The following is a 23,371-nucleotide window of genomic DNA, read 5'->3' on the forward strand; positions in this document are numbered from 1 at the left end:
CTTCCGGGCGACACTCGTTTGTTTGGCTGTGGCTCGGGGAGACTGTTTTTGGAGAAGTGTCGTCCCGTGAGGAGCGGCCAGCTCTGGTTCCTGCTCCTGCAGGACGACTGCACAGTCTCCGAGGTCCCTCTCAGTGCCAGCTACCAGTCTGCATCCCACGTGCCTATGTGATGCCTTTTTCCATAGGTATTAAAGAGGAGGAACAAGCGAGGACCACGTGCGGGCATCCCGCCTCTGTCCACGCGCTGCGGCCATGTCCACCCTCCCGCCCGGGATGCCACCTCCTTGGAAGGCCTGGGCCCGCGGACAGGTCTGAATGCCCTGGTTACACGCTCTGCGGCGGGGCCGTCCCCATCCACCTGTCACCCTGCAGCTATGCTGCCCTGGTGTCTGTGTTTCCTGTTAGACGGTGCAGGGAGACCCGGCCGGGCCGCCACTTCCCGCTGCGTCTCCAGGCCCAGGACAGAGTCTGCCGCCTGGCGGGCCTCAGACACCCGATGACTCGGAACCGAATTACAGGAGGAAAGCAGCAGTTTCCGTAAATTAATACAGCGTCTTTTCTTTTTAATATTTTAAAGGCTTCATAATAATTTGAAAGAATTTTTCCCTCTGCTGACGCCTGCAAACCAACGACGCATGTGAACAGAGCACTGTGACTGGCCACACGATGGGCCTGTGTCTTACTGTCTGGCGTCCCTTCTCCCCCACGTGACACACAGCCCAGCACTTTCTTTCTCTAGTCTTCTGTGTCCTCACAGAACTAAACAGACGTGTACATGCCCGACACCCACTGCTGGCAGATCTGCACACTAGCGCCCCCAGCCTTTCCCAACGCTCGGCCACAAGGAGAGAATCGAGGCCTGATGCGACACTGCGCCCGTTCAGTCTCCTGCACAGACAAAGCAGGACCAGGGCCAGCGAGTGGGAGACAGGGCAGAGGCGGGTGGGCAGCATCTTTTCCCAGGAAGCCTGAGTGTGGCCACCCTGACTGAAACCCTCGAGGGCAAGGCTGCGGGCTCTCCCTGGAACCCGGCCACAGGGACGGCTCCTGAGTGCGCAGCTCTGCCCCAGGGCTCCTCCCTGTGAGAGACTCTGGTCTCCCCCAAGGGTGTAACGAGGTCCAGGCATCCTCCCCGCCTGCTCAGGCCTCCGGCCTGGACCCGGGATGTGACGTCAGGAGAGAAACACAACCAAGGAGCAGGTGGCCTGCCTTCCCCGCAGAGACCCACCAATGGGAGGGCGTGCAGTGCGGCCAGGCTCCCCCACGGCTGCCGAGAAGCGGTGATGAACCGCAGTCTGGCTGCTTCCTGACCGTGATTTCCCAGCACATGATCACTTGAGGTTTTATGAATCTGAAACAAACTTAGTGCAGCCTTTAACTCTTACCTCACTGCAGATTTTTTCTGGGGCTCAGAAGAAAGTCGCCGAGCAGACACACGCAGGGAAGAAGCCAGAATCCTGGGCATAGTTTTAGGGGTCGCCAGGGGCAGGCTGGAGAGTCGACAGCTGGCAGGCGTGGGCAGGGCTGACCTGCGCCCCGTGCTCACAGGGGTCCTCACGCTGCTTATGAGGCTCTGCGATGCTGAGGACCATCTAGCAGGAGTGCTGTGAGCAACCCTAGAAACACGAAAGTCTTAAGCGGAACAAAAAAATCTAACAATTCAGCCATGCGCTAACGCAGTAGAAAGTCCGTGGCTTCAATGTAGAAGATTCAAGCCAGCGAAGCCCATTAGAGCCCTGTCCTCTGAGCAGGGGGTGCGGCCACCGACCCCCCGGGAGCCCTGGCGTGGGCTTCGGTTCCTCAGTGGGCCCATCTGAGGTTCTGATCCAGTGTGGCTGCACGTCATGGGTGGTACCATGAAGTGCTCTCCACGGGAGCTCACAGGGATCTCAAAGTCACCTCTTGCTGGCGTTAAGTATTTCCACAAGGAAGTCCAGGCCCAGGGCGGGCCCGGCCGGGCACGCGAGCCGACAAGCACTCTCCGTGTGCACCTGCTCCTGGGTCTAAGGCCCCTGAATCAGGTGTGAACGCAGGTGAGTGACTCGGGACACCGGATGCCTGTTTCCCACGCATCTCTCCTTCCCACCCTGGCGATACCTGCGGCTTCACCTGCCAGCGCATCCTGCCTCACTGTCAGTTCGTTTGGTTGTTGATAAAGGAGAGAGGCCGAATAAAGTAAACTGTTATCTTATTAAACAAAATAAAGTCAAGGGCCTCCCGCCAACGTGGAGCCCATGGGAGGCCAGATGGCACATCTATCATCCACCAGGGACGGTCCGCATGCTCAGGAAGAGTCTAAACGCAGACTCTAACATCCACTGAAAGACAGTCACCGCAGGAGCGTGGGCAGGAGAGGTGCTGTACGCAAGCTGCCGCGCCCTGCAGACTTCCGGGATCTGCCCCACGTCCGTCACTGCTGAGTACTGGCAGCTCCACCACGAACTCCAGTGAAAATAAAGACAGACTTAAACAAATGTAAGCTTCAAAGTAGCCCTGGCCGGTAGGAACCATTTCCCTGTTGTACAGGCGAGAAGCCCGAGGCACAGAGAGGTGAATCGAGGCCGCCAGTGGCCGTCAGCTCTGGGTCTTGCTCTGAGCCGCTGTGCGTGGCGGGAAGGCGGCTCAGCATGGCTGATACTGTAAGGGAAGCGTCTGGCCCAAGCCCAGGAAGTGCCCCCCAAGTTCACACACAAGGAAATGAAGGCCCGGAGCCGCGCAGAGTGGCGGACGGCCCAGGCTGGGCTGGGGCGGACCCGGGGTTAGGGCCCTGCTCCGGCACTTGTCCTGCCCGCCGCACCCCAGCAAGGTCCGAAGCAGCACTCCCACCCTGGCCACATGCTGGTGCCGGGACCCCAGCCTTGGGAACAGTGCTCCTGTGGGTCAGTGACCTCACTTTTGCCCCGCCCCCAGCTGACGGGCCCAGGACTGAGCTGCACTGGGCCAGGGTCCCTCCACTGTGACAGCACTCAGAGCTGGGCCGGGGCCCGGTCACCAGAGGGCCAGACGTGTGGGGGAGCAGCCCACCCACCTCAGCAGGTGGCAGTAAAGGTGGCAGCAGGAAAGCAGTCAGGGGAGGGGCTGCCCTTCGTGTGAATGACTCCCAGGCAGGCACACATGCGCGCGCATGTGTTTTCTTACTGTTTGCGGCACTGCTGTGCTGTGCTTGGTTCCATCCCCGCTGGACAGATGGGGAAACGAGGTCAGAACGGTAACCTGCACTAGATCTAGACCACACAGTGGCAGCACTGGGACTCAAACCGGAGTCTGAGTGGCTGAGCCAGGCCAGTGGTCTTCAAATGGGGTGCACACGAGGCACCTGTGAGACCCTGCAGGCCCAGGGCTCCACCCCAGACCCACTGATCGGAACCTCCGTCGGGGGCTGGGCGGTCTGGCTGGAGAACTGCAGGTTCAGGGCTGAGGACTGGTACTCCCAGCTCCGGAGGCGAGTCTGGGGCCGCCATCACCACGAGGGACACGAGGGCGGCTCCAAGAGACCAGGCTCAGGCCAGGCATGTGGAGCCAGGCTGCGGGTTCAGAAGTTAGCAGGGGCCTCAGTTTGTTCTCATAAGAAAAGAGTGGCACAGACACATATACACTACCAGATGTAAAATAGACAGCCAGTGGGAAGCAGCTGCATAGCACAGGGAGATCAGCTCGGTGCTTTGTGAGGGGTGGGATAGGGAGGGAGGGAGAGAAGTTAAAAAAACAAAAAAAAAGAGGAAGCAGACCGACTCAGTACCTCCCCACCGACGTGCAGGACTGCGGCCTCTGCGCCCGACAGGACTTTGGTGTCGCACCGTCCAGGGGTTCACCTGAGACGAGAAGGGAAGTGACAGTCAGTCAGATGCGGGGCAGGTGACGCATCTGCCTTCACCAAACAGGCGGTCCTCCTCTAAGTGTCCCACGTTCCCAAGATGCAGCGAAGACGGCACGTAAAGCCAGAGGGAAAACCTTCCGGCCCTGGCGTGTGGGAAGGGACATGTCCTCCCTCCCCGGCGACCCACCAGGCAGGGCTGTGGTGCCAACCAGCGGGTACAGAGGAGGAAGAGTCCTGGTCCCCCCACTGCCCTCAGCCTGGCTAATCCCCAGACGGGGACGGAGTGGCCAGAGGGGCGAGGCGGCACTCAGCACACGACCCCGTCGGGTCTCCCCGTGAGCCCCGCCTGCAGAAGCGGCGCCAGCACGGGGGGGTCCAGGCGGGCCCCACAGAGCCCGCCACCGCCTCCGCTCTCGGGAACCGGGAGGGCACGAGGTCATCTTAAGACGTGACGTTATTTATATGCCGTCTGGTGGTTGATGAGCATTTCTGCATGTGTGGTCTCATCTGGTCACAAGGCAATGACCAGCGGGCTCAGAGGACTGAACCCCGGGCCGCCATCCACGGGGACCAAGTCCCAGACTCACCCGGGGGCCCCCAAAGCCGCAGGTGCCAGGCCCCCTGGCAGCACCCTTCTGTGTTTTGGAAGCCAAGGGCAGAGGCCGACCCCAGCCCCAAAGGGGAAGGTGGCCCGGGTCTCCGAGGAGGCAGGAGAGGCCCAGGCCCTGCTCCTACGGGTACCTCCCCCCCGGCCCCCCATCTCAAACCAACCTGCACCTGCCCCCTCGCCCCGTCCTCCCTCTCTGCCCCCGATCCACGTCTCTGTGCCTCTTCACGGCAAATCTTCTCAAAAGAGCTGCCCGTATGTGCTTATCCTCATCTTCCACCTCCTGTTCTTTTCAAACGTTGATCAGATCAAAGTGACCCACACACCAAAAAAAAAAAAAATGAAGAGATTCAAAATGGCAGGCTCCAGCCACACCTACCCTATTTCCACCTTGCTTGTTTCCTGAGGTGTTTACCTTCTATCTCTAAATTACATATCCTGCTACTTCCTCGTTTTTCAAAACCTTGAGATGTCATGATATGATCCCAGCTCCCTCACAGTCTCACGGCCCCGATCCATGCGGCCGCCTGCCCTCCAGGGTTTCCGTTTTGACAACTGAGTCTAACGGAGTACGCAGCCCATCTTCCCGCAGTGCCCATCCATCCCGTACCTCGAGTTCGTAAGAACTGCCTCCAGGGATTTCCCCGGTGGCCCAGAGGGTAAGACTCCGCACTCCCAACGTAGGGGACCCGGGTTCGATCCCTGGTTGGGGACTAGATCCTGCACGCATGGCACAACTAAGAAGTCCACACGGCACACCAAAGATCCCGCGTGCCACAACTAAGACCCGGTGCAGCCAAAACAAATAACTATTTTTTAGAAAAGGAAAAAAAACCCAAAAACAACTGCCTCCATCTTTTGCTGGTTTCTTATTTGGCGGCCTGTGACGAAATGTCCTGCAACCTCTGTCTTTGGGAGCGTTTCCACGTGGCTGCCTCTTGGGCTCCAAGCCCACACGTTTCCTGGAGGTCTCTCTCCCAGACCGGGCTGCGCCCCTCACTCTCACCGCCTCCTGTGTTGGGTTCCCCCTTTTCAGGCCCCATAACTTCTTCTTTCCTGTGTCCTCCCTCACCTTAGTGGGAGACTCTTCAGGAGCTTCCAGAGGGTGCCCAGGAGGGCAACTATTTTTGTGGAATTTCAGATGATTAAAGTGCCCTTATTATAGCCCAGTCAACCAAGGCTTAGTCCAGGGCCCGAGTCCGAAGGGCCTGGAAATTACTTCCTCCCGGAGCTGCAGGTGCTCTTCCCTCCAAGGAGCTTCTGATCCACAGAGACGCCTGCCGGTCCCCCCGGGTCTCCGTCCCTCGGGTGGTTCCTGGAAGCAGTCACGGTAAATGACACTGAGAACCAAGAGTGTTTTCAGAGAGTTGTATCCTAAAGGCTCTGCTGCAGGCTCTGTTCACACCGTCCCCATGGCTCCTCTGTGATGACAGCCAGGGTCACGCGGCAGCCAGAGTGAGCGGCCACCGCACGGGCAGAGCTGCAGGGTCGCGCCCACAGCCTTGCGGGCAGACGTCGTGGAACCACTCGGCCCGGGACGAACGACGAAAGGTGTGCCCGCTATGGACCTGATGTTGCGAAGCAACAGGAACAGCCTCGCGCAGCGAGCGTGCAGATGTCAGAAGGGCCGAGGGCTGAGGGCCCCGCCTGGGCAGCGGAGGGCAGGAGTCCTGTGGCTCCACACGGCTGACAGCCGGGCAGTGGGGGACCAGTCGGCAGCCAGGCAGCGGCAGCACCTCGGCCAGAGGCGTGTCGGGCTTCGGGCGTTTGGGAAGAGGAAGCAAACGCTGCTGAACGCGGTCCACGGGCCCTGCGCCAGGGGCTGCCCCGAAGGCCCCATCTGTCAGGGCGTCTGTGTCTGCAAACACACCGGGCTCTCCGCGGCGGAAAGCTAAACTTCCCCTGCGGCTCAGGCTGCTCCTCTGAGGTCCAAGCTCACACCCGGCCCACGGAGCCCGCGGGCACTGCAGACTCCACAGGTCCACACTGGACAGCTAGTCTCCACCCCGAGCTGCTCTCCCTCCGGCCCTCCATCACCACGGTGCTCCTGCCAAAGCCTCGGGGTCACTCTGAGTCCCCAAGGCCACACTGCCTCCTGGTCTCCCAGAGCGTCCCCAGGTCGGAGCCCTTCTCACCTTTGCTGCCACCACCTCCGCGATCTCTCGTCTGGACCCCAGCCAGGCATGGGCATGGTCCTCCCTGCTCCCACTCTGGCCACAGGGCCTGTCTCTCCCTCTGCTGAGGGATCTGTCGAAGGTCATGTTCCTCCCTGCTCAGACCCTCGCAGGCACCCCCTCTTGCACGGGTATGCCGACGGCCACCTCCACGCACGGCCCAGGCGAGCTGGCCTCTGACTGCCTCTCCATCTCCGTCTCTTCTTACCCTTATCCTCGCTCACTAACGGGGCTGAGGTTGCTGGTTTTGATCAGTATCTGCTCCCCTCTTCTTAGAAAGACGTTTTAGCTGAGTGTAGGCAAGACCCCATACCTTAGCATCGCCTGCAGGTAAGTGTGGTCACGTGACTAAGTCCTGGGCAATGACTTCCACAGAAGGAAGTGGCATGTGCAACTTCCAGTAAGTATCCTTGGAAGGTAGGGCTTTGTTCTTCTTCACCTATTTCACCTTTCCTGCTGGTAGGTGTGAGGGCTGGAGCTGGTGCAGCCATACTAGATGATGAGGAAGAGAAGCTAACCGTGGCAAAACAAGATGGAAGAGGCCCGGACCCCTAACACAACGAGAGACATAGCAGCTCTGGAAAATCTACGTAGACTTTCAAGTGAGAGGGAACTAAACATCTATCTTGATGAAAACCGATGCTATTCTGGGCTTGTAGCAGAACCTAACCCTAACTTAACTACACATCCCTACCACTCCAGCCTTCGTTCTGTTTTCAGAACTCGTCCAGCACCTTTCTGCCTCAGGACCTTTGCACTTGCCGTTTCCTGCCTGGACCGTTCTCCCTCTGGCTCTTCTAATGGCTGCCTTCTCCTCATGGCTCAGATCTCAGCTCAGTGTTACCTCTTGAGGGAGCCTGCACTGGCCATCTAAGCTTAAAGAACCCCTCTATCTAAATTCTTCCCCATCCTCTTTTATTCACTTATGACCTGAAAGTATACTTATTTGACACTTCTTATCTTTTATTCTTAATATGTACGTTCCACGAGTAGGATATCTGTCTTACCATTACACCCCTTATACCTAAAAGAGTGTCCAGCACTGGACAACACTCCAAAGAACGGCTCATTCTTACATAAGCAGTAACTCAAGTGAGGTTGTCACGTGTTAAAGGCCACCTGTACTGGCCAGTGAAGCTGACAACTTCTAAACGTTCAAGCCACTAGAAGGCGTGTGTTTGAGCGAGGAGAGCTGTGCTCCCCCTTCATCAGCTCCACGCAACTCCTTGCATTATACACATTTATCAGATTAATTCACCTTGACCAAATGCCCCACCTACTACTTGCCAGACACCATGCAGGGCTTTCTGCCTGGTAGCGCTGCCAGGATGCCGGGGCAGGTGGGGAGAGCCCAAGGAGGCTGGAACTGGAGGGGCAGAGTACTAGAGAGGAGGGAGCTACAGAGAGAGAAGGAGCTCTAGAAACCTGAGAGAGACCCCGAGTCCTCACTGCATAGACAGCAGCAGCATGCACATGGGGCAGGACTCCCAAAGAGACAAGAACCACCACTAGGAACACTGCCAGCGTCACGCAGGGCTGCGGAACACACCAACTGGCCAGAGTGGACACCTCGTGGACACAGCACACTCAGGAGAGGCTCAGGAAGGCCACACGTTAGTTGCAGGGCTAAACTATCCCAGGAGTAAAGGCCAAGACCTGCCCCATCAAAGCTCTAAAAGAAGCCCCGAAAGGATCAAGTTCTCCTGAAATTTAACTGCCTGCCAAAGTAAAATTCAACCTCTTAAGGAAAGACAACGAAGTCCAGACATACAAAAATATAAAATTTATGATGTCTAGCAGACAATAAAAAATTATTGGGATGAACTGGGAGACTGGGATTGACATATATATACTATTGATAGAGGAAGATAGACAATTAATGAGAACCTACTGTATAGCACAGGGAACTCTACTCAGGGCTCTGAGGTGACCTAAATGAGAAGGAAATCCAAAAAAGAGGGGATATGTGTATACGTATAGCTGATTCACTTTGCTGTACAGTACAAACTAATACAATGTTGTAAAGCAACTATACTCCAATTAAAAGAATTTTTTAAAGGTAAATCTATAAACATTAAAAAAAAATTATTAAGCATGTGAAGAAGCAGGAAAATGTGACCATAACCAGGAAAAAATCAGTCGATAAAAACAGACCCAAAATGATGGGGAAGATGGAATTAGAAGAAACAGACTTTAGAACGACCATTATAAACATGTTCAAGAATTCAAAGGAAAACATAAAGACCATGAGGACAATGGGGAAACTATAAGGCCAGAAATGAAAATTTAACTGCACGGGCTCAAGAGCAGATTAGACACACTGCAGAAAAAGCTGTGTACACGTGGGGACGAGATGGTAGAAACTATCAGAACTGAACCACAAGACAAGAGGCTGGGGTGGTGCGCGGAAAACAAAGCTTCGGTGACCTAAACGACAACATACAGAGGCCTACAACACAGGCAACGAGAGTCCCAGGAAATGAGGGGAAGCAAGAAAAAATACTTGAAGGAATAACGGACACAGTTTTTCCAGATTTGATTAAAAATATCAACCCACAGATCAAAGTAGCTCAAGAACCCCCAAGCAGGATAAACACAAAGAAAGCCATATGAAAATACCTAATAATCGACATGCTGAAAATAACAAGAGAAAATCTTAAGAGCAGCCATGCGACAATGACATGTTACATAGAGGGGAGGAATATAATATAAGGTAAGAAATTCACTGAATTATCCAACACAAAGAAAATTAGAAGACATATATAAAGTGCTTTAAGTAAAACGAAAGCAAAGAAACCACCATCACCAAAACCAACAATTTTTAAAATTTTAAATATAATTCGTTCAATGTTTTAAAAACACATTAAAGAAATAAATAAAAATAAAAACACATTAAAGTGCATCTATTACTTACCAGTAGAACACTCGGGAATTTTAAATTGACCTGTAGCGGTGGGCATAACCTTCGCCTTGGAATTCAGACAGGAATCGCGCCTTCTTGTACTCCCAGTCTTATTCATCTGAGAAGACTGTGACGAACTGAGATGAGAGTTCAGCCCGGGGCCTCCCTGTCCTGGACTCTGGGGTTGGGTGAGAGCTGCCCTGGTGGGCGCCCTGGACTGCTCCGCTGTCCACTCAGCAACTCCGGGCCTCTGGCTCTGCCTGCAGGACACGCCTGCAGGGCCCGGCTGCAGACACAGCCGTGGCAGGACAAGTCCCGTTCTGCCCGACTGGCTGGTGTTTGCCTGGGAACTGTCCGCAGGAACGCTTGGACGTGCCCTTGGCTTAGCTGGAAGAGGAGACACAAAATCTGGTTATCACTCAAACCGATGTTAGTTTTAAATTATGAAGTTCTTTCTCTCTCTGACACACACACACACACACACAAGATATGCTAATCTACCTTAAAATATTGTCAAATGAGGAAAATTACTTATTTCTATCATGGTGATTTCCATATTAAAAAAAAATATGAACAATATTCTGTATGTCCATCAGGCAACATCCTCAAACACGGGACAACCCAGATTGCTCGCGGCTTAGCTGAATGTAGTCTCAGGCGCCAATTCTGGACACAATTACCAAGATGCACATAAGGATACGTAAGTTCAAGCTCTCCTATCTTCATTGATTATGTCGACGGCAGAAAACTACCCTAGCTGAACAGGTGAAAATGGATGGTCTAGACACATGCCCCACCTGGCCAGTCAGGGAGGTGGGGAGGGAAACATGAAGAGAAGACAGTCCTTACCGGTTGGTTCCTTTAAATTACAAGGAAGTTAGGTCATATCAATTATGAGCGTTACTTAAATCAGCATAGTAGATAAACTAGGGTGAAAATACTCAGCTGCCAGTACACGCAACACAGAGCTCAATCTGGTAAAAGGTTCTTAAGAGAAATTTAAGAGAATGACTGAAGCCACAGCTCATGTTACACCGTGTTAACGGTTTCACAATGCTCTCCCCATCACACTATGGAATCTGACCCTGGTGACTCTGCTACGCACAACAGAGAAATATACACTCACCAGAAGCCTCCCCTCAATCTGTCTCAACCTCTTCCAGAGGCAGGACCAGAAATCGTAAACAAAAATGGTGCTGATGCCCTGAACCATTACAGCAAAACAGACCTCACAGCACCTAATGTAATGGAACTTTTTTCCACTGGACACACGCCACGTGCGAGACACAGGAATGAGACTTTACGTGGTTCTTCTAAGGCCCACAAGGACACCGCCAGGGAGATGTCATCCCCTCAGTTTGTAAAGATACAGGAACAACTTAAGTTCTCTTAACCACCAACTAACAGGATTCCAAATCAGATCAGTCCCATCCAGGAGTTTAGACTTTTCACATTTTGTATACAAAGTGCACACCATGCTGCTCAGCCTATGGTCAGAGTCTACACAGCAAATATAATTTGAAGAGTTTCATCCTAAAGAGCAGGAAGTCGAATGCCTTTCCCCGTAGCCTACTAGGGTTTCTCCCCTTTACCGCTAGATGGCACCCTTGGCTCGCAAAGATTAAAAAGTAGCTTGAATTTAAACAGCTTTGGGAGTACAGATATCAATAAACACACAGGAGTTACAGGGGTTCTATGCCCTAGACTATCTGGAACAGCCCTACTTTAAAAAAAATCTGTGTCTAATCACATGACTGAGGCCGGCCTCAGCGTCCTTCCAGGTCCGCTGGCACCAGGAGAGCGTGCCCACTTTGTGACTGCTTATCCTACCCTGAACCAGGACTGCCCATCAGAGGCATGCCCCTCGGAGGAGGACAGGGACCCCAACAGTCTCCCCTGCCCCAGACCACAGCAAGCCTTCCAGAATCTTCTGCTAAGTGGTTCTGTGACAAGTCTGGCAGGAATGGACCGCGCTCAGGGCCGGCCTTACCTTTGCCAGCCGCTGGAGAAGCACACACACTGGCACTCACTCCCGAGATGGACCCTGAGGAGGACTTTCTTGCAAGACTGCCAGCACATCCAGGTGGCTTTAACATGGTTTTCTTCAGCCCAAACTAAAACAAAGACTTCATTACTACCCATGGCTTATTACTGCAAAGGTGGGGTTTTTAAATGGCTTTTAATAGTTTACAAATTGTCTTGAATTTAAGAAAGAAAAAGGTCAAGCAGTACTTCCCACGGAGTGGCCGACAAAGCCCTGCAGGAGGAACACCTGGCAGCCTGCTTACGGCTGATCTGGGGCCTGGACCCTGGCCTATGGAGTCAACAGCTGCGAGGCCCAGCACTGGGCAGCCTTAACGAGTACCACCAGTGACGTGGCACTTTTCACAAGCACACACAGCTCAACGCTGGAAAATAAACAGCAAAGATGTGGATGGTAGTCCCCATGCCTGTGAGGGGCTGCAGTTTTCAGAGCACTGACGTTCCATCTCCTCGGTGCACGGATGCAGTGAGGGAGACCCTGTGCTCAGAGAGGCTGACGTTCCTCAATCCATTCGGCTCCCCGGGGGCAGAGGCCGGCCCCTCACGCATGCCAGGCCTGTGTGCCCTGCATTTCGCCAAGCTGCCTCTCCTGTTTTCAACCAGGTCCTATTTTCAACCTCCCTAACCTATTTTCAACCTCCCTAACCTTGATTTTAATCAAGACGCATCCCACGTGGGGGACTTCCCTGGCAGTCCAGAGGTTAAGACTCTGCGCTACCACCGCAGGGGGCCTGGGTTCAATCCCTGGTGGGGGAACTAAGATCCCACATGCCGCATGGCGCGGCCTGAAAAAAAGAAAAGACACGTCCCCTGTATACAAAGCGTCCCCTTATTCCCTTCGACCACAGGCCAAAGCCCCCCTCAGCACTGGCCAACCCACCTTGTTTGGAACAGGGAGCGACCGCTTGCCTTGGACCATGTGGTTTCCACCGGCTGGCAAGCTAGCGACGTCCCAGGCGGCACAGGGCTTGTCAGGGGGCACGCTGCTGTGGGAATCCTTTTCATTTAGGATTTTCATCCTGGAAGGACTAGCTGGTTTCTCTTTCATGGGCTGAAAAATTGTAAATTGAAATGTGAGAACTATCTAGTCGTTCACAATGTACAGACACACGAAGGCTTCAGTTAGAGCAACTGCAGCCACCATCCATCTCCCAACACACGGTCCTCAATTCATCACCTGGATGCGGCTTCCCTGGTGGCGTGGTGGTTAAGAATCTGCCTGCCAATGCAGGGGACACGGATTCAAGCCCTGGTCCGGGAAGATCCCACATGCCGTGGAGCAACTGAGTCCATGTGCCACAACTACTCAGCCTGCGCTCTAGAGCCCGCGAGCCACAACTACTGAAGCCCACGTGCCACAACTACTGAAGCCCGCACGCCTAGAGCCCGTGCTCCGCGACAAGAGAAGCCACCACAGTGAGAAGCCCACGCACTGCAACCAAGAGTAGCCCCTGCTCGCTGCAACTAGAGAAGGCCCGCGCGCAACGATGACCCAACGCAGCCAAAAATTAAATAATAAATAAAATTCATCACCTGGATGGAAAGGAATATGGCGGTTCACTTCCTCCGCCAAATTACCAGACAGAATGGTGATGGAGCTGGCTTCCTCACTGAACACAGGGCAAAATAATACCAAGACAGACCATTAATAGGAGGAGCTCCTCTAAAGCGCCTCCTCAGTCAGGATTCATATTTAAGGGTGATAATGAGGCAACTGGTTCCAGTTACATAAAGTTTAAAATGCTGTACAGAACGGAATCGTTCATTAAATGGTCATGCCCTCTACCAGAGGGGCTGCTTAACTGCAATAAATCTTCATCTAGGACTGAAAGCCATTTTTCTTTGGCGAGCAGAGTCCAACAGACAATAAATTCCTGCCATTCAGGTACAAGGGCATTCATGGAACAAATCCACGCTTACATAAGTAACCCCTCATACGAAGACTTCATAAGAAGCAAAAGCAGCTCATAAAGCAGTAACTTTCTCTTTCCTTTACATCATTTTTAAAATTGAGATATACTTCACGTAACATAAAATTCACCATTTTAAAGTGTACATTTCAGTGGTTTTTATACTCTGTGCTGTGCAACCACTTACAATGTAACTGTAGATCATTTTTGTTGCTCCTAAAAGAAACTCATGACCATTAGCGGTCACTGCGCATTCCTCCAACCTCCCAGCCCAGACAACCACAGATGTACTGTCTCTAGAACATGACTTGCCTATTACGGTCACTTCCTGTACATGAGATCATACGACATGGGACCTTCTGCGTCTGGCTTCTTTCACTGACCGAGTTCCCCGGGGTCATCTGTATGTAGCATGTGTAAGTCCTCCATTTCTTCATGGCTAAAAATATTCCGTGTATGGAGAGACCACATTTCCCTTATCCATTCATCAGCTGATGGGCATCTGGGTTGGTACTGATTTTGGGTTATTGTGAATGCTGCTGCTATGAACATTGCTACACAGGTTTTTGCGTGGACATACGTTTTCAATTTTCTTGAGACTATGCCAAAGTGTGGAAATTGCTGGGTCATGTGATAACTCTGTTTAACTTTTCCAGGAACTGCCAAGCCAAACTGTTTCCACGGTGGCCGCACCACTGCACAGTCCCATGAGCGATGTACATCCTCACCAACACTTGTTGTTTTTTCTCCTAACTACGGCCATCCTAGCAGCTGCCTTGCAAAGACACTTCTAAATAGTACAATCAAGTGGACCAGCTGTGTCTAGAGGCGATCCTCACAGGGGTGACCTGTGTCAGTGAGTCACTCTGGATGTGACTGACTCTCCCCACAGAAACAATGTGGGGAGTGATGGGGGTGCCCAAGTGAGCTCAAACGCTGCCTAAGGGTCCAGCTAACACCTCACTGACCAAAAACTCAGCTCTCCGGCAATAGAGCACTACTTAGGACCAGGAAAATAAAAGGACCCAGAAGAAGCAAAATTATACCCCAACTCCCTGTCCTGAGTCCACGTGTTACACACAGAACCACGTTGCTTTCATTCTAGAAACATCGCTTCAGAAATTTACATCCAAATTATTTCCAGGAAGAGGAGTTTGCATGATTAAAGGAGCAGTCTCAGCCCTGGGGAAGCAATGGTCGCTCACCCCGTTGGTGCAGGGCTCTGCACGCCAGACCCACTTTCAGCTTGGTTCAATGCTGGGTTCTGATAGTAGGGAGTCGTGTGGTTCCGGAGATGTGCTCGTAAAGGGAAGCGATTTTCTAGGCCCTTGCTGGGTGTTCTGCATCGACCTAAACCTGCTAACAACCCCACAAAGCATCATTCCTCTCTCACTGGCTCGGAAAGGGCGCAGGGCGGGCTCCAAGCTGCTCCTCCCTGAGGCAAACCCAGGAGACGGCTGTCATCTGACACCCACCCTCTGCTGCCCCGGAACCCTCCCACAAGAGCCGCTCGGACCCCCGCTTCCCAGAGATGGCTGGCCGCACCCCAAAGGCACACAGGTCCACTGCCCCCTCCCAAGGCAGTGCATCCACTCGTGCCTGGGAGGGAACAATCTAAACTCAGTCATGGTTAGGGAGGGAGACCAATGGCCATTCCCGGAGGGGGGATTTTTGGAAGAAGGTGCTTGTTAACGCACATAAAATCCCTAACGGGTGGAATACCCAGTGCTGCAACAAAACAGAAGGAAAGATCTCAAACTGAATTGAGGAGGAGGTGTTTTTAAGTCACCACAGCAGCGAGGCAGCCCCGCCCACGCGCCCCAAGCCCCGCCCACGGGCCCCAAGCCCCGCTCCCCGCGCCACTGGCACTGCCGCTCCTGGACTTCCCACGCCTGCGCTCCGGAGCCTCAGAGCAGCTGCGTTCCCAGGTTCCTCCCCACAACGGTTTCTGTTCTAGGGCACAAACCAAGCGGGCTCAGAAGCACGGCAGCGGCTGGCTCCCCAGATAAATGTGCTGCTGGGGGTCGTGGCTACCTTCTCCAGGGCCGAGGGAATGCTTTTTCCTCTAAGAGACGAGGCTCGCGGCAGCAGTGTGCTGGTGACCTTTTTCTGAGTGCCAGCCTGGTCCGGAGGGTGAGCAGCGCCTGGCTCCACTGGCAAAGAGGAGCACGAGGCGTGCGGTGGCCCCGGCGTCTGGGGGCGAGCAGCCGGCAGGGCCGCACCCGAGGGGGGCTGGGTGCCCCAGAGCGGCGGTCCCCTCGAGGGGCTGTCCGGCAGGTGGTACGTCTCCCTCTTCAGTGACTTGGGGCTTTTCTTCGCTTCATTTTCTCTCTCAAAGAGGTGTATTTTTAGTTTCGATTCCTGTATGAATCCTTCCACTCCCTGGCTCCCAGGGTCTTTGGGCGTGGCAGCTGGGGTCGCCTTGGCTTTGCTGTTGCTTTGTATCTGTAAGGCCAGTAAGTGAGCTTCTTTATACACTTCCACAAATTTTTCCCCAGTCAGAGGACTCCAAGATGCTGGCAAAGGAGGCTCTTCAGGAATCTGACGATTTAATTCTAAGCTGGCAGCAATACATCTTTCTTTATGGCCAACAGGTCCAAGAAAGACTTCATCATCTTCATTGGCACTATTTTATCAGAAAAGGATTATTAATAACACGGGCATTTAAATGAAAGATTCACTGAACGTGGTTATACAAAGGTCAGGGAAGAAAACTCATTTGTTTACCTTGAAGAAGACAATGAGAGATCAAAGTCAAACTTTTCATCAGCCAAAAGAAGAGTATCTGGGGAGGAGAAAGTCAGTCGTTACTTTAGGGATGGGCTGCTAACGAGGAGACATCACCATAGTCTCTACAGCTGTCAAAACTAGTTTGAAATCTCACTTCCAAAAGTGTGACATCATTATTTTAATAGCCACATTTTCTTAAGGGGCGTTAGATTATCTTATTTTTTCCATTTCCTTTTAAAAATAGCATCAGCCATTCTGTGTTTGCTAAGCTGCCACCAAAGCCTAAGTCCTTATTTTTCAGCCCTTATTTTAAAGATATAATCGAAAATGCATTCGCCGAGTCATTGGAATAGCTTTGCAAGACTAGGTAAGTCGTTTTCTGGTATAGAACAGTTTCGAAAGACCAGCTGCCTCAGCTCCCCTAGAATTAAATTCCCCATTTACGAAGTGCACCTAGTCCTCTTTCAGAAGCAAATTCAGCGTTACTCAAGCACAGGGCAGGGCTCCATGCGTACCTGTCGACTGTCGCCTCTCCTTGGAGCTCATCCTGAACGCCCAGATAAAACTGCTCCCCGTGCCCTGTCCACCACAGTTGCCTTCCCCAGCCCTGCGTGTCCACGAGCCACCACTGACAGACCACGGGCTCTGGGGCAGCGGGTCTCTCGGCTGGGACGGCCGCTCGCTCCTCCAGCTTCACACCCCACTCCACTCCTGCCCTCCCCTAGGGCTCCTGCAGCCCCCGGCCGGACCTCTGCCTTAGCACCCCTATCCTGTAAATGTCTCTCACCAACCAGGCTGTAAGCTCCTCCAGGACAGCAAATGCCTGCTACTCTCCCAAACTCCCCAATGTCCAGCTAAGGGCCCGGACTCAGCAAATATTTATCAAAATGCAATAAACTGGTATCTCAATACTATAAACTTCAGATACCACTTTCACAAATCTTACTTTATTTGATCCTAATAAACAATGCACCGTGCTTGTCAAAACCATAAAATTTTAAAATACACTGATAGCCTAATTAGGCCCTACTTAGTCAATTCAATTAATCCTAACTACCTAATCAAGGAAAAGCTAGAAAGCACAATTGCACAAAAGAAATAAAGAGAAACAGAGAAAGATGAAAAGATTCATAAGCTAGTTTGCTCAACTCTGCACATAAACCTAAGAACTTGGCTGACAGAGATAATGTTCTAGGAAATAGAATATTTTTTGTATTTAAATGATTAAAATCGATTTATTTACAAACCTGACTCCAAAAGAAAGAAAAAAAAATCTGAATAGTTCAATTATCACAAAATAACTGGAGAAATTTATTGAAGAGCCATTCTCCCCAAAAAAGCACAAGTCCTAGATAGTTTCACAGGATGCGTCTATCAAATCTTTCAAGAGTATGTCATTCCAAAACCACTTATACTGCTCCAAAGGACAGGAAAAGGGAAACCTTCCAGATTGCATCTATGAAGCAAGCACAGCCATACCAAAAACCTACAAAGTTTGCTCTAGAAAGAAAACTAAGGACTTGGCTTGTGTCAACATAAAACTCCTAAATGGGCATATTTGCGAACAGAACCCAGCAACACATTAAGAGTCGATGATGATGACTCTATCATGACCAAGTGAGGTTCAGCCAGGACCTCAGGACTGCAGGACAGTTTGGTTTCACACAATCTAGTAGCATGATCACATTACTAGACCTACGCGGGAAGCCAGGGTCACCTCCACATACACTGACAAGGCACATGACAAAACGCAACACACACTGTTGACTTTAAAAGAACTACAAAGAAAGTAATAGACATATTTTATCATATAAGGAAGTACCCATCTCAACCCAAAAGCCAAAATTAGATTTAATGGGATACCATCAGAAGCATTCCTCCTAAAGCCAGGAGCAAATACATATTATCAGTTAGGATAGATTAACTTATGCTGAAGTAACAAACAATCCCCAAATCTCAAGTGGCTTATAACAACAAAGCTGTATTTCTCACTCAAACCGCCTGCCAGGGCCCCATTCCATGTACCCCTCACTCCAGAACCCATGCTGACGGAGCCTCCACCATCGGAAGCACTGCTGGTCTTCATGGCAGAAGAAAGGGGAAATAGCAAATTCCACGTTGGGTCTAAAAGACCTACAGGTGACACGTAACATTCCCCTTTCACTGGACATCTGAGGCAAATCCAACTTTAAGTGGGCAGGGAAGTACAATTCTACCATGTATCCAAGAGGAAAAAAACAAAAAGCAGAAATACCGACGAACAGTGCTACTGACGACCATCTACACATAAATTAACCAGCAAGCCCACATCAGGCTTAATGGAGAACTACAGAAGAAGTTTCCTTAAAGCTGGCACGTGGCAAGGCCATCTACGGTCACAATTCTCAACATTATTCTGGATGCATTAACCAACACAATTAGACAAAGGAAAGAATTTGGAGGCTAAAATTACCACAATGCACAGATGCTATGATTACAGACACAAGAAAAATCAAGAAAATCAACCAGAAACTATTATAAATTGTAAACAGATAAAAGCACATGGCTGACTAAATTATTACACAGCAATCAACAGCTTTCAGGACATCCCTGGTGGTCCAGTGTTTAAGACTCCGCACTCCCGATGCAGGCGGCACGGGTTTGATCCCTGGTCGGGGAGCTAAGATCCCACACGCTGCACGGCACAGCCACAAAAAACAAACAAACAACACCTTTCACATCTAAAAAGAACGGAAGATACAGTGGAAGAAAAGACCTCATTTACTGTAGCACCAAGGAGATGCAAAACACCTAAGAACAAACCTAACAAAAATACGCAACATGGATATAAAAAAAACCTTAGTATATCGTAAAGGTAACATATCAAATAAAAGGGGAAAGCGGATTATTCAATTAATGGTATTGAGATAAACTTGATAACCTTTTTTGGGGGGGAATATATATGTATCTAAAGTTTGATCCATACCTCATACCATACCAGAACAAATTCCAAATAAGTCAAAGACTTAACTGAAAAAATGAAACCCCAAGGGAACAAGAAACCATGGGGAAATCACTTTATAACCTGGAGTGCAGAGGTCCAACTATGATACCAAACTGGAAGCCATAGAACAAAAAGTTGACAGTCTAATATATTAATAATTTAACATCTCTGCATGGCAAAAATCACCATGAGCAAAGTTAAACAAGCAGGGAAAAGAACACGTGCAGCTCACGCCACAGAGGGCCGACTGGGGAACAGTGCTGCAAGCTGTAAGAAAACAACTAAGGCAGAACGGAAGAACAGACAAAGGATATGAACGGAGGAAATTTACGGGAGATAAAATGACATGTTCTTAAATATAGGATCAGGAGTCCAGCCGCACTCAAAAATAAGAGTAATGAAAAATCCTGAGATTCCGGAGATTGCACTTTTCATTTATAAGATTGTTAAAAATCAAAAAGTTTGATTTGGGGCTTCCCTGGTGGCGCGGTGGTTGAGAGTCCGCCTGCCAATGCAGGGGACGCGGGTTCGTGCCCCGGTCCGGGAAGATCCCACATGCCGCGGAGCGGCTGGGCCCGTGAGCCATGGCCGCTGAGCCTGCGCGTCCGGAGCCTGTGCTCCGCAACGGGAGAGGCCACAGCAGTGAGAGGCCCGCGTACCGCAAAAAAAAAACAAAAGTTTGATTTGTAAGTTACTACAGCTCTACAGAGGGTAACCTGGCAGTATCTACTAAGTAAGAAATGCACATACACTTTGACTTTGACCCAGAAGTCTACCGCTGTCAAGTATCCCCTATTATTATTACTATTATTTTTGGCTGCGCTGCGCGGCTTGTGAGATCTTAGTTCCCCGACCAGGGATTGAACCCGGGCCCTCAGCAGTGAAAGCGCCAGAGTCCTAACTACTGGACGGCCAGGGAATTCCCCCCATGTTATTTATTGCAGCAGCACTTGTTACGGCAAGACACCAGACACAAACTAGATGTTCCCCGAGAGCAGATAGGAGTACAGCACAGCCCCACAGCGGAATGGAACACTACTTAGGCTCAAAAAAAAAAAAAAAGTAACACTTCATATACTGATATACAAAGATCAAGATAAATCAGGTGCAAAAACCAAGATGCAGAACAGAGTTCTATGTGCTATAGAAAAGGGGGACTCGAATGACACATACCGCCTTGCCCTTGCACAAGTTAGGTCTGGACCACCCAGGACACCGATGACATCAGTGGCCTTTGGAGGTGGTAACTGGGCAGCTGAGGGACAAAAAGGTGATGGAGATGTACATTTCACGTTTCACGTGTCTGAACCTAGGACGTCATTTTTACAGGTTACTGCTACAGACTTCCATCTGTCTGCTGTGGAGAAAGGAATCCCGGACCGGGAGTCAGGGGAAAAGCCTTCTACACCAGGCTCCGCGACTGGCTCCGAGTGACCTGGGCTGGCTGCCTTGTCCATTCTGCAAACTCGGGCCGTGTGCTCCCCTGGGAGTGCACTGTCCAGTGGGCACACTGAGTGAAAGGCAGTGTGGTGAGGGGCCAACGTGGAGGTGGGGACGCCTCTGAGGAAGTGGCCAGTGGCGGGAGGAGGTGGAAACATAGGTAGGATCAGATCCCGGACAGCGTCCAAGCCATGACAGGCTTCTACTTTATCCAAAGTGGGACAGGAGCTATTGAAGGGTTTTAAGCAGAAGAGAGATATGCTCTAACTTCTGTGTTTAAAAGGTTACCCTGGGGGCTGTGTACAGCGTATCAGAAAAGCAGCAGGTCGTATCTACTGAAATTACAGAGTGCACACTGCAAAGTATACAAGTAGGCAGGGACTTCCCTGGGGGCACAGTGGCTGAGACTCCACGCTCCCAGTGCAGGGGGCCCTGGTTGGATCCCTGGTCAGGGAACTAGATCCCACATGCCGCAACGAAGAGTTCACATGCTGCAACTAAGGAGCCCACGTGCCACAACCAAGGAGCTGGTGAGCTGCAACTAAGGAGCCTGTCTGCCGCAACTAAGACCCAGCACAACCAAATAAATAAATAAATATTAAAGAATAAAATAAAATAAAATACTTATGAATAAATATTGTGGGGAGAAAAAAGTAGGTGGAGGTGAGTTAACATGGCTGAGACCAAGGTGGTGGCATTTGGGTGGAACTGGAAAGAGGTAGATGGATCCAAGCTATATGGTGGAAATGACAATAACTGATGATTGAACGAACGTGGCAGCTTCACAACTTTCACAGCTGGGTGAATGGAGAGGCAATTTCCTTCCATTAGAAAGACAAAGAGCCTGCTAAGAATGGGGTGGGAGCCAGGTACCTGCTGAGTTAAGAGGTGGGAGACATTTACGTGAAGATGCCAAGTACAAGGGCAGGTGAACACACAGGCCAGAGCTCGGAGGAGAGGCTGCGCTCAAGACAAAATGTGGGCACCACCAGAAAGGAGAATGGATTTAAAGCCATGGGACTGTCTGAGAACCTGTGCGGGGAAGTACAAAGAGACCCCAGACCAGGTCCCGGAGAGAGGAAGAGAAGTCTGCAAAGAGATGGAAGTACACCAGCCAGCGAGGCAGGAGGAAAACCAAGATGCCTCAGAAGCCAAGCAAGGAAAGTTTCCGGAAGGAGAAAAGGTCCAAGGTTACTGAGAGGACAGAAAAATGAGAGCAGATTTGGCAACACGGATGTCCTCAGTGACGGATAAAGGCAGCTTGAGTGGAGTGTCGGGGCACAGGGGGTTGGCAGAGGTTGAAGGATGTGAAAAAATAGTGAAGATTCTTGAAGTCTGGCTCTGAATGAGGCACACGGCAGTGGAGAGGGAGCGGAGGATATGGGACAAGTCAGATAATGGGACCTGTCTGCACGTCGATGATGAACGTGAGTTAATGGACAGGCAAAAAAGTAAGGATGCGAAGGGAGGGTGACAGAGGGCTGAAGGCCTCAGGAAGCAGCAACGGGGGATTCAGCGGGCACATAGAAGGGCCTCGGAAGGGGGGATAGAAGAGGAAGGGGGAGAAGACTGCAGCGGCAAATACTGTTCTAGATCCGATGAAGCAGCACCGATGACTGGCATCCTCTAGGATGGTTTCTGCAGAATGGAGTACTTAAGGATACAGGGAGACCCAGTCTACTCGCATGGGTGTTGTGAAGAACAAAGGATAAAGGATGTCAACACGCTTTAGCAGAAAAAGAGGGCGTGGCCCTTAACTCATTCTGTGAGTCTGCTGTCACCTCCACACTCAAACCTGACAGGAACAGAACAAGACAGCAAAGTTACAGACCAGGCTCACTCATTTACGTGGTGGCCAAGATCGTGAACAAGTTTCAGCCAACAGAAACCAGCAACAAGCAAAAAAAAAAAAAAAAAAAAAAAAAAGGCAACCGAGTGCCTATCAAGTGTCAGGCACTGAGGACACTGCAGTAAAAAAAACCGACAAGAATCTCTGCTGTGACAGAAGTTAAAACTGGGGGGTAAAGGGAATGTAGAAAAGCGGAAAATAAAGAAGTTAGAGGGATGCAAACTCCTTGAAGGCAGGGGCCAGGAGTTCAACGGGTGCAGAGCACGGGATGAGCAGTGAATAAATAAACGAGTTCTCGCAGGACCTGCATCTTCCCTGAGCTCCCCGAACCAACAGCGCTGTAGTCACAGGGACGTACCATTCTTCTTGGGAACCTCCATCTCCGCTTCTCGGGCCAGGCTGGCTGAAGGCACGTCGCTGCCGTCCCCTCCTTGCGCGGCGAGGGCTGGCAGAAGTCACTGCTGGGACCAGAGGCAAGAAGGTGAGCGGGTGTCAGAGCCCAGGCCCCGGGTTCCTCCAGCCCCAGGGAAGCCTCGCAGCGTGGGCCGCTGCAGCTCGGACTAGGCAGAGGGGGCTGGCGGCCGCGGCGGGTCAGGGAGGGACGGGGATGCCGGTAGAGGCCACCTGAGCCGCAGCCCGAGGCCCTCCGCGACGCACACCCCGGGCTCGCACGCCTCCGGGCCGGGAGCTCTGGGGCGGCGCCGTCCGAGAGAGGCCTGAACGCCCCGGACCCAGACCCGGACAACCGAACTCCTGGGCTGGACTGCTGGGGTCTTTGGTTTGCCCCCAGGGCGACCCCGTCCTCGCCGCACCGCGCGAGGGGACCCCGCGGCCCCCCGGCCGAGCCCCTGCCCTGCCTGAGTCCCCAGGGATCCACACCAGCCAGCGAGGCAGGAGGAAAACCAAGATGCCTCA

The 23,371-nt window shown here is 51.8% G+C and overlaps 1 protein-coding gene across 1 annotated transcript in view; it reads right to left on the reverse strand.

The window, feature by feature from the left end:
* Window positions 1-22,930, reverse strand: part of GTSE1 (G2 and S-phase expressed 1) — a 24,865-nt gene extending 1,935 nt beyond the window's left edge. Inside the window, exons 1-8 of the mRNA XM_024737369.1 lie at window positions 22,815-22,930; window positions 16,182-16,239; window positions 15,489-16,080; window positions 12,425-12,595; window positions 11,492-11,615; window positions 9,514-9,888; window positions 3,741-3,813; window positions 1,387-1,617 (exon numbers count right to left, since the gene is read on the reverse strand). Coding sequence (XP_024593137.1) covers window positions 1,387-1,617; window positions 3,741-3,813; window positions 9,514-9,888; window positions 11,492-11,615; window positions 12,425-12,595; window positions 15,489-16,080; window positions 16,182-16,239; window positions 22,815-22,836 — 1,646 coding nt within the window. The 5' untranslated portion in view covers window positions 22,837-22,930. The remainder of the gene's footprint in view (window positions 1-1,386; window positions 1,618-3,740; window positions 3,814-9,513; window positions 9,889-11,491; window positions 11,616-12,424; window positions 12,596-15,488; window positions 16,081-16,181; window positions 16,240-22,814) is intronic.
* Between the last annotated feature and the right edge of the window lie 441 nt (window positions 22,931-23,371).

Source organism: Neophocaena asiaeorientalis, unplaced genomic scaffold (genome assembly GCF_003031525.2).
Source record: "Neophocaena asiaeorientalis asiaeorientalis breed wild unplaced genomic scaffold, Neophocaena_asiaeorientalis_V1.1 scaffold242, whole genome shotgun sequence".
Lineage (NCBI taxonomy): Eukaryota > Metazoa > Chordata > Mammalia > Artiodactyla > Phocoenidae > Neophocaena > Neophocaena asiaeorientalis.